General features: G+C 37.1%; 1 protein-coding gene across 1 annotated transcript in view; it reads left to right on the top strand.

Annotated features, from left to right (window-relative positions):
- Window positions 1-16,131, top strand: part of LOC149287208 (metabotropic glycine receptor-like) — an 82,180-nt gene that overhangs the window by 54,608 nt on the left and 11,441 nt on the right. Inside the window, exons 6-9 of the mRNA XM_089493191.1 lie at window positions 2,739-2,848; window positions 7,940-8,178; window positions 11,429-11,567; window positions 14,055-14,160. Coding sequence (XP_089349317.1) covers window positions 2,739-2,848; window positions 7,940-8,178; window positions 11,429-11,567; window positions 14,055-14,160 — 594 coding nt within the window. The remainder of the gene's footprint in view (window positions 1-2,738; window positions 2,849-7,939; window positions 8,179-11,428; window positions 11,568-14,054; window positions 14,161-16,131) is intronic.

Raw genomic sequence — 16,131 nt, 5'->3', positions numbered from 1 at the left:
CTGAACAGCATCTGTCACAATTACTGCTCTTACACTAGATAAACCCATGGAATATAAGAAAATGAGCAATGTTTATGTATTAGAAACCCACCCAGTGCGTATACCACTGTCATTGATTAGCAGCATTTGTACAGCGTAAGGATAGAGAAGGGAGATGAAATTGACACAATTCTCCCAGACACTGAAGAATTCTGGCGTACCGTAGAATCAAATCGCAGCCCCGCACACCACTGTGCAACCGAGCTCAACGGGATAGTGTGGATAAATTAGGACTGTCCGCTGTAGAGCAGGACGGTTGGGAGGCATGCTTTAGCCACATTTACTTGGTTATGTTAAATACTGTAAGGAAATAGAACTTCTTTCAATGTAAATGTTAGTTCATCAGAAAATATATTACTGCTACTACACACTGTACTATGTTTTTTTTTACATTTGTATTATTATTAAATTTAGATGTAAATATAGAAAATATCTGGTACGTGAGAGCTGCCATCTTTCTTTTGCACCGTATGTTTTAAACTTTTTCCTCATCTTCATCTAAGAAGATTGTTATAATAGTGTTACAGCGGAACTGTATGATTGGCAGTGGCATCTCCTGCTGTCATATCGTCTTCTTTTATTTCTTTCTCTCTCTCCTTTTTCTTTATCTCTCCATTTTTCACTTTCTCTTTATTACTCCACTTTTTACTTTTTACCTCACTTTTTCCATATCTCTCTACTTTTTGTACATCTCTTTTTATTTCTCTATTTCCACTTTATCGCTTCCCTTTCTTTTTATTTGTCTTTGTTCTCTTTATCTTCCCATCCTTTCACCTTATCTCTCCACACTTCTCTGTATCTCTTCTCCTCTTTCATGTTACCTTAACATTTTCCCCTATCTCTCCATATCTTGGTGTATATCTCCCCTCCTCTTTCTTTTTCGCTCTTTAGCTCTTCTCCTCTTTAGCTCTCCATCTCTGTACCCCTTTTCTTTATCATCTTAGCAGTGAGGACAATAGCTATAGAGGGCACTGTCAGTCCTTTAAATGTCTGTATCTACAGCTGTATTTCCTATATATAACGCGTTTGGTTGTGATACATGCTCAAGTTTCTACTTCATTATAAACCCTAAGATGCTGGGAATTGTGAACTGGAAATGCAGTATTCCTTTTCAACTGATCACCAATCCTTGCGATCCTTGAAACCACCGATCCAGCCTCAGCCAGCATATAAAAAAATATGTTTCCGCCCTAAAAACCTTAATAAAAAAAATAACTTACACTATAGCTTCACTGTATAAAAATAGACTTCAAACATGTTTTGAGGCTGTACGTTCTGTGTGTATTCTCTCGGCATATTAAATTATGTTTAGATTAAATTAAACCTCAGAACAAATATAATATTTTTCTTATGTTACATATCAGCAGCAATGCGGTAGTATTAGTTTCCGTGGACAAATCCTTCTAATTAAGCTTTTCTTTGTGCATTTACCCATCTGTCCTCTTCCTAAACCGTGTGAAATTGAATAGCAAGGTTCAAGAGGCATTTTCAGTTGCACTAAAGAGACGCTGAATTCTATTTAGGGATCACCTACTTATTGATGTAAACTGCTGATGTGCCAGAGTTGTCAATGTGATTAAAGTTTTTTTCTCCCACATCAAGATAATATTACTGGAGATTGCAAATTCTAATGATTCCGCCACATGGGATTACCAATGATTTATCCTCTGTCAGTTATCACTCAAAGCGCCTCGGTTATTTTCAGCGAATCAGCAAGTAACGATACACTGATTGAGTATTTCAAGACTTCGGACCCGCCAATGTAAACAGGACATAGTCTATTAATCCCGCGCTTGAAAATTATGCGTGGGCTTCTACTATCCCCTCGTTGCCAATAAAATTAGTAAATATAACCTTTTACAATATAGTATTATTGTTGTATGCCTACAAAGAGTTTTTAGGATGATTTTAATGTTTACTAGTATAGATTCAATCACAGATATACAGTTAACTTGACAATGTTGTTGTAAATGTAGACCATTCCTGGAAAGCAAGTTTACATAAATTAATAAAACTAAAAAAATGATTACCTGTCCTGGTCTTGGAACATAACTCATAGCATGCACAAGATCTCGTATCTCGTATGTGTCTAGTCAAATTGCACCCAATTATCAATTAAATTTGTTTAATTGGTTGAACTGCACTTTGTGTTTACTCTTGTTTTCTTTGTCTAATATTAAAAGCACGGTGCTACTTTAGCGTGCAGACTATCGGTAATCTGCGATCTACCTGTGGTTTACCATTAAACTGTCTACAAGTACCAATAAGAAGTTCAGTATAACAGTATAACCCTGTTATAATGTTGTTAAAAGATTTTTATAGAATGTTCAAAAGAGAACACAGTTGACATTTTTACCTAAATACAATCTTCTGGAGGCACCACAAAATGCAGATTCTTGTCATTGATGTGGCAGTGATATGCAAGAAAGAAGAAAACGTGACAGAGGTTGTAATGCGGTTTTTTATGCCAAAGTGAAATTGGTTAGTTTTTGGGTTATTGAATAAATATTTTTCATTTAATTGCATTGAATTTTCATTGTCCGGATACATTTCTATCTATTTAAAAAAAATTATAATATTAAATTAAAATAATTTATGTTTAAATGTTACTTGTGTAAAAAATTAATTGGTACAGTGATTTTTTTTTCCAGTGGATAGTACAATTTACTTTTTATCAACAATTTTCTGTTCATCAACAGGTTGTCATTTTATATTTTGAGCCAAGCACATTTCGGTGCATTCTTCTCAGATGGGTTCGTCTTTTAGGCTATGCAACGGTCTATGGAACAGTTACCCTCAAGCTATACAGGTATAGAACAACGTTTTTAATGTTATTTCTTTGTATATATTGATCTTGGCAGCCCCTTACATGCTGGTGAGGACAAAGTGCCAATATCTTTCTATTTAAAACAGAAATATTTATACACTAGTGTCTCCCGCTGAGTAAAGTTTTTTTATATTTTAATTAATGAAAATACATTACATTTTTTTTATCCTCCTCCACCAGCATTAAGATTTATGGGAGTGGGTGGCAGAAGGTCCATATCTCTGTCCACCCAAACATAATTTTGCATAAAAATATTAAAATCATTTTAATATTTAATTTTTAATTAATATTTAATAGTGAATTAATTATAATTAAAAATAATACTTAATATTTAATCATTTAATATTTATTATCTTTCAGTAGTCTAGTTTCTTGCTTGGTGCAATATACACGATTCATTAGTTCTGACTAGGTAATTCCTAGCTTTCTCTCATTTCAAGTTACTACCGCATGATACCATCTGCTTTTCCAGGGGTTATTATTATTTGAGGCGTGTTAAAGATATGTGTTTCTATAAAATAGCATAAGCTGCCTATCAAATGCACGAGAGTTGATGGACCAGTGTGAGGAGGGCTAAAGACGTATACGCTGTGGCAGCTTGACATTGGAACACTATTCCAGGCGTCTTAACTAAAAAATAACTTTAGAAACTTAAGATGTTTCTGTTCCTACTTAGTTCTTTATTTTTAAATACTGTAAACTATGCAACAAAGACAACTATGCTGACTCATTGAAATTTAAGCTTCAGCGTGAATATGAAACTTCTTCACTAGTGTATGTAGAATTCTACATTTCTATTAATAAGTAGCAGGCAGACTTTAACCAGTGTTGTTTAATTAACATATTTGTGAGAAAAATATGCAAAATCATGTTTCTCGCAAAAAAATATGGAAAAACCAATATTTAAAGGATGATACTTAGAGGATACTAATGAAACCTTTTTTTTTCAATTCTATAAATATTTCAGAAGGATAGATGGATTATCAATAGCAAAACGATGCAAAAAGAGAAAAATATAGACGCTTTAGATAGATAGCAAATGCATAGATAATTTATTTTAGCAATGGAAATAAAAAAAATTAAAATAAAGGGGCTGAGATGTTTAGCATTGACCTGGATCCATACAAGCCTTGTTCTTGCTTTTGTTGTCCACCCCACACCTTTTTTTTTTGCTTAGGCTTATAGCTTGTAATATGATGAGCAAAGTAGTTGAATAAACAAAATGTTTTTTAGCAAGGGACCAGAATTTAGAATGTTTGCGAAATACTAAGCGAAGCACAAGCCAGGAATTTGATTCAAAAACACCTCAAGGGTGTAGGGTATGGTCGCACCCACTTGCCTCAGTGATCCGCTAGAAAATGAAGTTGTATGCTCCTTATGGAAAATACAACTCTAGATGGGAAATAAAAAAGTAATATTAAAAAGCATCATCATGTTTGTCAGGGATTCAAATTCTTCAGCACTAAATGACAGCTTGCACATGGATGAATTACTGCTGTCAAACCCAAGACACTTCTTGACACATTGATTCAATTACCATTCAAAAACCGGTGAACTATGCAGACCTCTAAGACCTTTCGTCTAGCCTGCTCAGATATTTTCATATGTTGGAGCTTAAGGTAATGTAAAAATACTGTGAGACAGAAGGAAAATCTCAAACTTTGACTATGCAGGTGGATCTATCAGTGTATCTAGGATATACTTAAGAAAGCACAAATACAGTGGGTCATTATTAAGAGCTTTACTAATTTGGAGCGTTCAATGCCTTTGATAGGACATCACCACTGCCTACCGAAATTCAATTAACATCTCTAGCCATTTTTCCATCCGAATGAAACGAAATCATAGAAATTTTGCAAAACGTTATACTTAAAAAAAAAAACACCTCAAAGCAAAAAAAAAGAATATTTTTCATAATTGTTAGATAAATAGACAAGTAGACAGAAACCTTGTTGGTGGTCCACTTGAGCAAGCAAGAGTTTTTTTACTTCCCCCACTTTGCCTACAAAGGCATTGTGGAATCTCATGATAGATGAATCCAGAATAGGGAATACATGCGAGTTGGCAAAAAAGTACTCCAAATTTACCAATTCCAGCTCCGATTTACACTCACAAAAATTAATTAACTCCCAAGTAGGTTCTAATTAATATATTAATATGAATTCCAATTAGCAAATCTGAACTTCAATTTCTTCAATACCTCCTGTATGAAACTCGCAAAATTTTAAGTTGCCTGCATCCACATATACTTAATCGTCAACTCAACTGGCTACCTCTTAGTGAATAAACCCAACAGTGCCTATATCTTTACAACAGTATGCATAGCAAAGCGTACCATGAAATGTCCACCAATCCACGCCAAACTTCATTAAGAAATAAAAACTGCAGCAAGCCCTGAGACAGCAGAAATATATAAAGTGCTACCATGTGGGTAAAAAGGACCGGGTAAGTTCATACTTGACAGGCTTCAGCACTTAATCATTAACATGAAACGTGCACCAATTCATAGTAAGGCTTACTCTGAAACGTCTGTCACAAATGATGCTGAATGTACAAAACTTTGTACTGACTTCCTGGTTCTTGCCTCGGGGCTGTACTGGCCCTGATAAATGAGGTGTATTCTGATAACAAATGTGCTTGGCGTACAGTGCAGCTGGATATGTTTCCTCGGAGTATTTATAAAATACAGAGTCAAGACTTTTTGCTTGCGCTGCCAAAGAAAAAAATTACATATTAAATATACATGTATATACAGTATAATATATATATACCTAGATTGAACGTTTTATTGCACTGGTTATTATGTGCTTATGAGATTTAAATTTGTATTTTGATACTTAAATGACTTTCAGCAGTTTTGTTCATTTGATATCATGCCAAGGAATTCCGGCGAAATTACATCATTGCTGTTTTATATTATGTTTCTGCCTCATCTAACATATATTCTGCTTGGCCATTCCATTATGGAATCAAATTAATAATAAATAATAATAATCAATCAATCAAATAAAAAAAAATAAAAAATCCCATCTTAGTCATCTATTGATTAAATGATTGGATGTAATGTAGCAAAAGACCATTCAGAGGTTATATATCTTATATATGTATATAATCCTGGCATTTTTGTTCCATTTGTAAAAGAAATGCAACATCTTATAATTGGAACATATCAACATCTCTCCCCCATATGCCAAACATTAACTCATTGGCGTGTTAAAAGTCCATTTATTTTGTGTTAACTTGTTTAACATATGGTCATTTTGATGACATTTGCATTAAAATGTTTTCATTACACGTTCTGTCTATTCCGCTTAAAAGATGATAAATCACATCATGCAGCTGACCCTTCGGTTTCAGGATGAAATGGAAATACATTTTTAAATTCTTTATATGTTTCTAACAAGCCATAGATAACAAAACAGGAATAATACATTACATTTGGGTGGATAAACTTGCTTTGTCTTAGATAATTGAAATTATTATTGCTATTATTTAGAAACATAGAAACCTGTAAAAGGGAAATACGGAGAAACATAAATTAGCTGGTCAGGGATTTTTATAATGTCGTTAATTATTTTTCTATACTCTACATATACAGATGAGACATGTAATGCAAAGACCAGTTTATTTTTTAAGTACAATTTACTACTAAATGTAAGAAGGACTAAAAGAAAGAGGGAGCAGATGTCTTAATAAGGGAACTATCCCCTGAAAACAGCAAAAACATGGTCACCATACCTGCAACAGGTTTTAAAATCTTTCCAACGCCCTTTATAAATGGTACCAAAACAGGTAATAGAAAAAAAAGCAACTTAAAGCAAATCAGAATTTTATTACAACATTGAAAAATTTGCCATATATTGTGTTAACAGGGAACACATTTCTATGCTGTGATCCTAAAAGTGCAGGTTTATTGCATTCTTTTGAAAACCGTGGGTTTAAACACTGATAGTTATTGTAAAATGTTCTTTGAATTAATTCTTCTCTCATATAAAGCATAAATGTATCATTGAAGGTGTTTTTTTTTGAGTAGTGCTTATATTACAAGGCCACAGACAATATAGATCATTTTTACGCAACACTTATGGTTTAATAGTGTAGAGTATCCATAGACAACTAAGGGGATCTCATATAGGTTAATTCACTCAAGGTCAAGTGCATTTGAGTTGGAAATTGAGCTGCAAAAGAAACAGCGCACCAGTTGGGCAAAAACTCCATCTAATGTACGTTCCACTGCTAGCTTGACTGCACACAATTAAAAGGAACTTCAAAATAAACAGCAGCTTGTGAATTATTTAACTTCAAAGTTCCTAGCGAGCAACTGTTGAGTTGGAACAATCCTATTCAATAAATACATTAAAAATAATTGATGTAAAATTAAATAAAGGCAAAAAATTAGTTTCTCATTAACCCAGGATGAACCAGAAAGTGCCTCCTCCACTTACCTATCATATATGCAGGTGCTGGGGGTTATAAATTAACCCTGTGAGGGACAGATGCACTATCCAGCTCCACCAGCATCTCTTTTCCAATCTGCTGCCATCCAGTTCCCTAGATTTCTTAAGATCTTTTTCTCGCATTTTTAAATTCGTCTGGAATTCTTATGGCTATTGGCTAATAATTTTGTCAATGGTCCCTTTCCATTGGCTGAAGTGAGAATTCAAGGACCTTTGACTTCCAACTTGCATTACAAGAGTGCAAATCTTAAACTTGAACTCACTCACAGTTACTCGAGCTCAGGTGTTCATGAGCACTCAAGTTGCTTGGCATGTCGATATACCTCATTTGCTCAACTTTTAGTGAATTGACCTCCTAATGTGTAACAACAGGTACTCATGGGGTTACTTATCAGAAGTGAAAAAAGGAACATGGTTGTAGAGTCCTTATCCTCAGTTAGAGGTCTAAATAAATCAATGATCCAAAGTGTGGGGGTGGTAAGTAGGCAGTGATGTGAGAGTTGGTGGAGATTGCTGCATAGAATCTTCATATTAAAATTTGTTGTGAACAGCTCAGAAAAGTAGTAGGTGGATTAACATAATAATAAAACATTCTATCATACGTTTTATATTTCAGAGTTCTAAAGGTGTTTCTTTCACGTACTGCCCAACGTATTCCATATATGACCAGCTGCAGGGTCATGAGGATGCTGTCTGTTATTCTTCTGCTAGTCATTTGGTTTCTAATTGCCTGGACATCAGCAGTGTGCCAGAACATGGATCGAAACATTCCCCTTATTGTACAAGCGGAAACCTCTGATCAACTTCAGTTTAATATGTGTCTGATAGACCGATGGGATTACATGATGGCAGTTGGTAGGTTCGCTTGCTTTTTTCTTCTAGCTAAAGTTATGTTTTTCATAAAAATACACTGTAAGAAAAAGTGAATGTTCATATATATATTTTTATTTAGGAAAACATGCATTGTGGCTTTTATATGAGTATTAGGGGGGTAGCAGAAGCATTATTGAACACTCATCTACAAACACCAGACCAGCCAGAGATCTCATGGTGCTACCACAACCACAAGGGATTCTGGGTAGGCGCATGCAAATAAGGTCAACAATCATCACTTTTTGCCTCTACATCCACTTTATACATGGATCCCTTGAAAGTACAGGACAGCCTTTAGACAAAACTTGGGAAGAGGTGCAGTAGCCAGATCACCACTCATGGACAGCTGTTTTGTCCTAATGGGACTTGTCAGCATGAGGTTGTGATTCTGGCTTAATACTTGAGGCTTTGGAAAGCTCGAGAACTTCCAATCACAAAAGTTATGGTGGGTAAAGGTGATGGAAACCCTTCCGCTTAAAATTAAGGGGGGTAGTAGAAGTATTATTAAACACTCATCTACAGACACCAGACAAGCCAGAAGGCTTGTTTTTTCTAATATGAGTATTAGAAATTGAACTACAAATCATGAAATCATTACTGGATGCCTGATTCACAGGTCTTGTGCAAGATGTGCAAGGTACTAATGCTTTCAATCCCAGAGGCAGGGTTCAGGGTCAGCACCCATCAGTGCAAAACCACAGTGAATGTGTTTTTAATGACTTTTTGTGTAATACTATGGAATTTAGCAATAATACATAATCAGGCCCTGAACTGGAAACATCCATTTGACAGCTGTTTCCTTTTGAGACAGTTTAAAATGTAGCAGCTGTGTGGGGATCTCTGGATGCCTGAGCTGGAAGGATTCATTTCCCCTGCTACCATCTTGGAAAATGCCAAATCTGCATATTCAGTTTACCCTGCCCTGCAATCAAGCATTTGCATTTATATAATGCTCCAGAGAAGCTTTTTGGCACATTTTATTTCCTAAAACCTCTTTAGTATAGGGTGACCTGAGGACACCTTTAATTAAGTACTGTCACTGGAGCAGTGGTATCCAACTCTAAGCCATGAGCGATATGGACAATTTTTTTTTTTGGATGATACATATCAAAACATATCCCCATTCTTTCATTCTTTCCTCCCCTGATGTCACTATTTTCTTGGAGCTCAGATTTTGAGAGCATCACAGTGTTCTAAAAGTCACAAGAACAAGTATGCAAACAGAAGAATGTGTGTGTTTATAAACTAAATGAGCTAAATAACATAATTTCCCTAAAAGTGATTCAGTTACATAAATACTTACTTTCTGCACTTTAGCTAAGAAGCACTTTTTCTTATTTAACATTTTTTCCCTTGTGGACTACACTAGATTTTTTTTTTTTTTTACTGCACGTGCCAATGAGTTTGTATTTAGTTTTCACGTTTTTGGATTGAATATTTTTATTCAAACCAAGCAATACAGTATGTATGGGTGGATGTGGTTTTGTGAGCACTGACAATGCCACAGTGGAGCCACAGTAAGATCCCGTTTTTAGTGATAGAAGTTGACTGGCCTTTTGGCTGCCATCTTTCCTTAAAGACTTGGTTTCCCTCTTTGGTAGGGTACCAAGAAGATCCAGCCCTACCACTGGCCTTTTCAGGAGTACAATTCCAGAAGAAGAAGACCCCCTTGTCACAAGTTGCCAAACTCTTCAACGAAGAGTTTGGCAGCTTGTGATTCCTATCTCAGAATCTTCACTATGGAAGCATAGGATTGTGTGCTTAAAAAAGAAAAAAACAACTATCAATAGGTCAAAAAGTCAAGTAAAATATCTTGGTAAAATCCAGCCACTAAAACAAAACTGTCCTCATTTGTTCCTTTTTAACGCTGAAAGGTTTGGAACACTGCTCACTGAAGCACAGAAAACCTAAAAACCTGTCAGGATTGTGACATTTGAGGACGGTAAAAGATGGTTTATGATGACCAATACAACAGCATTTTCAGCTCTTTTATTGCACCTTATTTTGAGAAAGCCTGTTGTTTGAAATGTACATGTATTTATAGGTAGATTTTTTATACAAAAAAGTTACTTAGGAAGTAAGAATATAAAACTAGAGAAGTAAACATGTTTTCTTAAAGTTAATTTGTCTTTGATTCTAAATATACTTAAGAGAATGTCTTTGGTTTTGACAATATTCTCTGTTTCTCATAATTCCATTTTTATGAGTGGTACATACACTTTGTACTTTGTTGGCATTAAGTAAATACTCATCCCTTTTTCCTCGTTCTGTGCTATTATTTGCATTCCATTAAGTCTGGATGGGAGCTAATTTCAATGTTACTAAACTTAAAGCTTATGCGTATGTTAATAGCATGCAAATGAATATTTCTATTATCCCCAGTCTCTTTTTACTTTTAGTAGGACATTTGATTCATTTTCATTATCTCTGTAAGCACATTAAAGTTTAGGACAAGCTGAATGTCACTTTTAAGGCTCATTCTGTGATAATTTTCTATAATCGTAACGAACAAACTCAACTCCGTGATAGGATTAGAGCCGGCTGTTGTGTTTTGTAGAGGCATGAGTGTGGAGTGAATATATCTGTGACCTGTACCTATTAACATGCAGCCAAATTCATAATTGTCTACTTAGGTAAAAACTTTGTTCACTTTGAGATCAAACCAAATTGTTAGACGTGTAATCAGTACTATACCATAGCGCATAACAATGGGGTTCATAGGGTAGTTGGAGAGATCTTCTGATCACCCCTGTCTTGCCCATGGAGCTCTAAAATATATGCAGCTGTGAAGTTAAGTGCCCCAAGGAGGCTCCGGGGGTAAGGTGGTTACATCTTCAGCCCCTCACACATCTGATATCAGTTCTGCCCTACCTTTTGCAACTCCCTAACACAGGTGTCTTGATATGGATGCCTGAAATGATGGGAGTTATGCTGTAGGTTTCAAAGAAGTTGACTTCATTTTGTATCTTGCTGGTGCTTGGGGTTTGATTTCTTATAAGCTACCAGTAGAAAAAAAAAATGCTGCAACTCTATTTTGGTACAAAACAAATATTTTTATGGATGCGTATTGATTGCTTTTATGGCTTCAAAAATATTTGAATTATTAAAGAAATAAAATAAATGGTTACAAAATACAACCAAAGAGCAGTTTCTCTTATATATTTGCTCCTGAAGTTATATTATTGTGTTTTAAAATATATGAAACTGACATGTTTGTTCTTTTTTTTGGCAGCTGAATTTTTATTCCTTCTGTGGGGTGTTTACCTTTGTTACGCGGTACGAACAGTTCCTTCAGCATTCCATGAACCACGTTATATGGCTGTTGCTGTTCACAATGAGCTGATCATTTCCGCCATATTCCATACTATTAGGCAAGTAGCCTCTATAAAACAGTGCACAGTCTTGTATAAATGATTACAACAAATGTTTCTGGTTACCTTAGGCTCTATGTCAGTGATGGGCAACCTTTTTGGCGTGGTGTGTCAAAAATCGGCAAAAAATCGAGCATAACTCGCGTGGTGTGTCACTTCGACAAAAAAACATAATTTTGCGCAATTTATAGTTTAAACTACAAAAGTAGACTCTCTGTGCCGGAGTTCAGGCCTACAGACAAAAGGGGTTGAAACTTTTATTACTACATGACTACAACTCCCAGCATGCCTGTATACAGCCTACGGCACTGCAGCTATGCCAAATCTGAAACTCCCAGCATGTTGCACTTGACTATATAGTAGTATAGGTTATGGTGCAACATGCTTGGAGTTGTAGTTTTGGCTCAGCTGCACTGCTGCAGAGCCAAAACTACAATGCCCAGCATGATCTTATACAGCCTATGGCTCTGCAGCACTTCAGCTGAGCCAAAACTACAACGCCCAGCATGCCCTGCTGCAGACCCCAAACCTAAGTAGCATTATTGCTAATAATGATAATCTTTCCCCACTTTCCTTCCCCTGCTTACTGTGAAGGTTAGTCTGGCAGCGACTGCATTGCGGCCTGACTGGAGAGAGGCGCGCACTGTTCCCGCGCTCCTCTCCTGCGGGTCCTCCCTAACGTCCTCGCCGTGCTGATGACGTGTGTGCGCACGGCACGCACGCCTTACCAGCAGCCCCTGCGCTCAGAAAGGGGCTGTGCTTCACTGTCAAGAAGCGGCGGCGGCGGCGATACAGTAAGTGAGTGTGGGTGGGGGAGATCACACGTTTCGCCCCCCCCCGTTCCTCCAGCACAGATTCTTTAATCCTCGGCGGCCGTGCAGGAGCCGAGGATGAATCGCATGAAATCCTGCGCGTGTCACCCCAAATGGCGTGTCACCCCAAGTGTCAGTGCTGACACGCGTGTCATAGGTTCGCCATCACTGCTCTATGTACTAGACCAGGGGTGTCCAACCTGCAACCCTCCAGCTGCTGCAGCACTACATCTCCCATAATCCTGAAAGAGCATTATGGGAGATGTAGTCCTGCAGCAGCTGGAGGGCCGCAGGTTGGACACCCCTGTACTAGACAGTACAGGATATGGTAGTGACTTTAAAAGCTGTCAGATACTACATGGACACTACCAGAGCCTGTACTGTCAGCGACCAACACTGCCCGCAAGAAAAAGAGCCATGCTGCATTACAGAAGGTATGCAACAGTATGTTCCTATGCCTTTTTGTAGCAGATTAGATCACATTTGTAAAAAATTATTTTAAATTAACTTTTACAATGTATAACATTAGCTTCCTAGTGGATTGAATAGAATCAGTGAAAGTAGAAGTATCTGTTGACCTCTAGTCCTGATGCAAGTGACACATAAAGTACAATCAATTATAAAAATTTTCCTTATCCCACCCCAAACAACAAACTAAAAACGAAATGTTAATTTTAGTATCAGTGATTTAGTATCAGCATTTAAAGATGCTTACATTAATAATAAAACATATTGATGGGAAATATCACAATAGTCAACATGAACTTACTTGAATTCTGGCATTATTTCCAAAATATGATTTGTTAATTTTTACAATGAATGGTATTACTTGTCTGGATTCATTGTTACTTCTCCTGGGTTAAGTTGTGTTTGCTAGTTGTACTAGGACATTTAGATAAACTTTTTTCCTGTTCTACTAAGTATACATTGGTAATTGTATACGTATATGTACTATGGGTGTTACACTTTATTATAGAGCTAAAGCAGATTACACAGCACTATATTGATATTCTACTATAATAAGGTCAGCTATTGATGCACAGCACATTGATGTTCACGCTGAACTCTGTATAGCGGAGTAAGTTTTTAGTGCATGTGCATTAGGGCCCAGCCACCAGCGGCCATGTTGGTAATAGAGATAATGGGGGATGGGATTTAAGGTTTTACATAACTTTTCACTTTTCCTTGCACAATATATGGCTGAAAAATTACCCTCTACAGATTCACACCATATAGTTCTTTTTATGACAGGTGCACTTTAACACCTGCATGTGTTACTATGAATTAGCTCTTTTTTGTACCTGACCGACCACCGGTATATGCAGTGACTACTACAAGTGTAAAAGCCTGGCCATCAATGCTGTACCATCAGGGCCGGGCTGGGGAGCCCCTGGCACTTTAAGGCCGGTGGCCACCTGATGATATAAGTGCAGCACACTGCAGGGTTTGATATGGATCTGGATCTGCAGTCCGAGTCTACTGTTCATAAATCGGGGCAATACAGATTATTGAGGCACATGAAGGCATTTAGTAGCTATGGCCCTGGTGTTAATAAAATATAAGAATGAAATCCCAGTCATAAGGGAAACAGTAGGCAGCAGCATTAGAACAGAAATAATAAAAAAAACACTTAAACAGACAAAACAATTGATAATGTTTTTTATTTGTTTTACAGATTTGTCCTTGCTGCCAAACTTCAGCCAGACTGGATGTTAATGCTGTTTTTTGTTCATACACATCTCACCGTGACAGTGACTGTTGGCCTTCTTCTAATACCTAAGGTAATTTATATTTATACCCCCTTCTACATTTAATATTTGAGACAGGGTTCTATTGATGGACCATGAGATGTGCCAAATCTCCAAATCTCGTCATATAGTCCCCTTATGTCCTTGTTGACATATATTGCACACTCCGCGAGTCTCTGATTTGGGAGGTTATATATATATATATTATATACCCTGATGATTGCATAAATAATGCACCCTTATAACATTATTGTATTATATGCATACATATAAAGTATCCAACAGGGCCCTCCTAACTGCTTACCCCTGCCTAAGGGCAGTCCTTTCAGGAAATTTGTTGAGGGAAGGCCAAGTTCCCACCTTTCCCCCTTCTGCGGACACCCATCAGTGTCTTAATGCCATCCAGCTGCCATTCAGATAAGAATATAGGAAAATCAAAGTAACAATACAGAAGGTATGCATTGACCTTAGGCTTTAATTAAAGTGCTCATCCGGTATGAAGAACTTCTGAGAATTATTTTTTGAAGATGAACTGTACACAGGTGACCACTGACCCCCATTGAAGATTGGCGTTCGTGAATAATGTTTCCTTCTACCAATCTCCTTAAAGCATAAAATATTTGAACAAAAAGTACCGTATTTGCCCGATTATAAGACGAGGTTTGTTCCAGAGCAAATCTCTGAAAAATACCCCTCGTCTTATAATCAAATAGGTCTGACTATGAGACTAAGATCCAGATCCCCCGCAGCGATGCAGGGGACCTGGATCCTCCTGCCCCCCCCAACTTACCGGTGCGTCTGTGTCCCTGGTGCTTAGTCTGGGCAGCGTGTAGAGCTCTACCCAAATTGCGTAGACAACGTAGCTGAAGCGGAAGTTGTCTACGCGAATCGGGTAGAGCTCTACACGCTGTCCGGACTAAGCACCGGGGACTCAGAAGCTCCGGTAAGTTTGGAGGAGGGAGGGGGAGTGGTAAACGGGGGGCATAAGGCATTTCTGGAGGCAGAGTGCTCTGTGAAATGCCTTTTAACCCCCTTAATGCCACTCTGCCTCCAGAAATGCCTTATACCTCCCTATATGCCACTGTGCCCCATGATATGCCTTTTAACCCTCTATACGCCACTCTGCCTCCTGAAATGCCTTATACCTCCCTATATGCCACTCTGCCCCATAATATGCCTTTTAACCCCCTAGATGCCAGAGTGGCATATAGGGGTATAAGGCATATCATGGGGCACAGTGGCATATAGAGGGTTAAAAGGCATATCATGGGGCACAGTGGCATTTAGAGGGTTAAAAGGCATATCATGGGGCACAGTGGCATATAGGGTGTATAAGGCATTTCTGGGGGGGCAGGTTGTAAAAAAAGGAAATAAAAACAAAATATTTTTCTCAATCATAGCTTTTATTAACAAACAATTGTTCACATAGTTTACATGAATTAACATTTACTGGTAAAACTTTTTTCCTATAGGGTCGTCTTATATTCAGGCTTTTTCTTTTTTTCCTAAATTAATATTCAGATTTTGGGGGGTCGTCTTATAATCAGGGTCATCTTATAATCGATCAAATACGGTATATAAAAAGCAATGTTGATCTGAACACAAAGGCATTGTATAAGAGAATGTAATAGAAATATGGATTTAACATGTTAGCATCCACATGGCATTCAAGTAATTATATTTGCAGTCTTCTGGAAACATACCGTATTTGCTCGATTATAAGACGACCCTGATTATAAGACGACCCCCCAAAATCTGAATATTAACTTAGGAAAAAAGAAAAAGCCTGAATATAAGACGACCCTAAAGGAAAAAAGTTTTACCAGTAAATGTTAATTCATGTAAACTATTTTTTTTAATAAAAGCTATGATTGAGAAAAATATTTTTTTTGTTTTTATTTCTTGTATTTTCCAGCCTGTCCCCCAGTTACGCACATCTGCCCCCAGGCTTGCCACACCAATATGGCACTGTGGCCCATGATATGCCTTTTAACCCTCTATATG

The sequence above is a fragment of the Sceloporus occidentalis genome, unplaced genomic scaffold (genome assembly GCF_023333645.1).
Source record: "Sceloporus occidentalis isolate IW3139 unplaced genomic scaffold, rSceOcc1.0.p SCAF_63, whole genome shotgun sequence".
In the NCBI taxonomy this organism is placed as follows: domain Eukaryota; kingdom Metazoa; phylum Chordata; class Lepidosauria; order Squamata; family Phrynosomatidae; genus Sceloporus; species Sceloporus occidentalis.
Note: the sequence above shows the minus strand (reverse complement) of the source record. Positions and strands in the feature narration are given on the sequence as shown.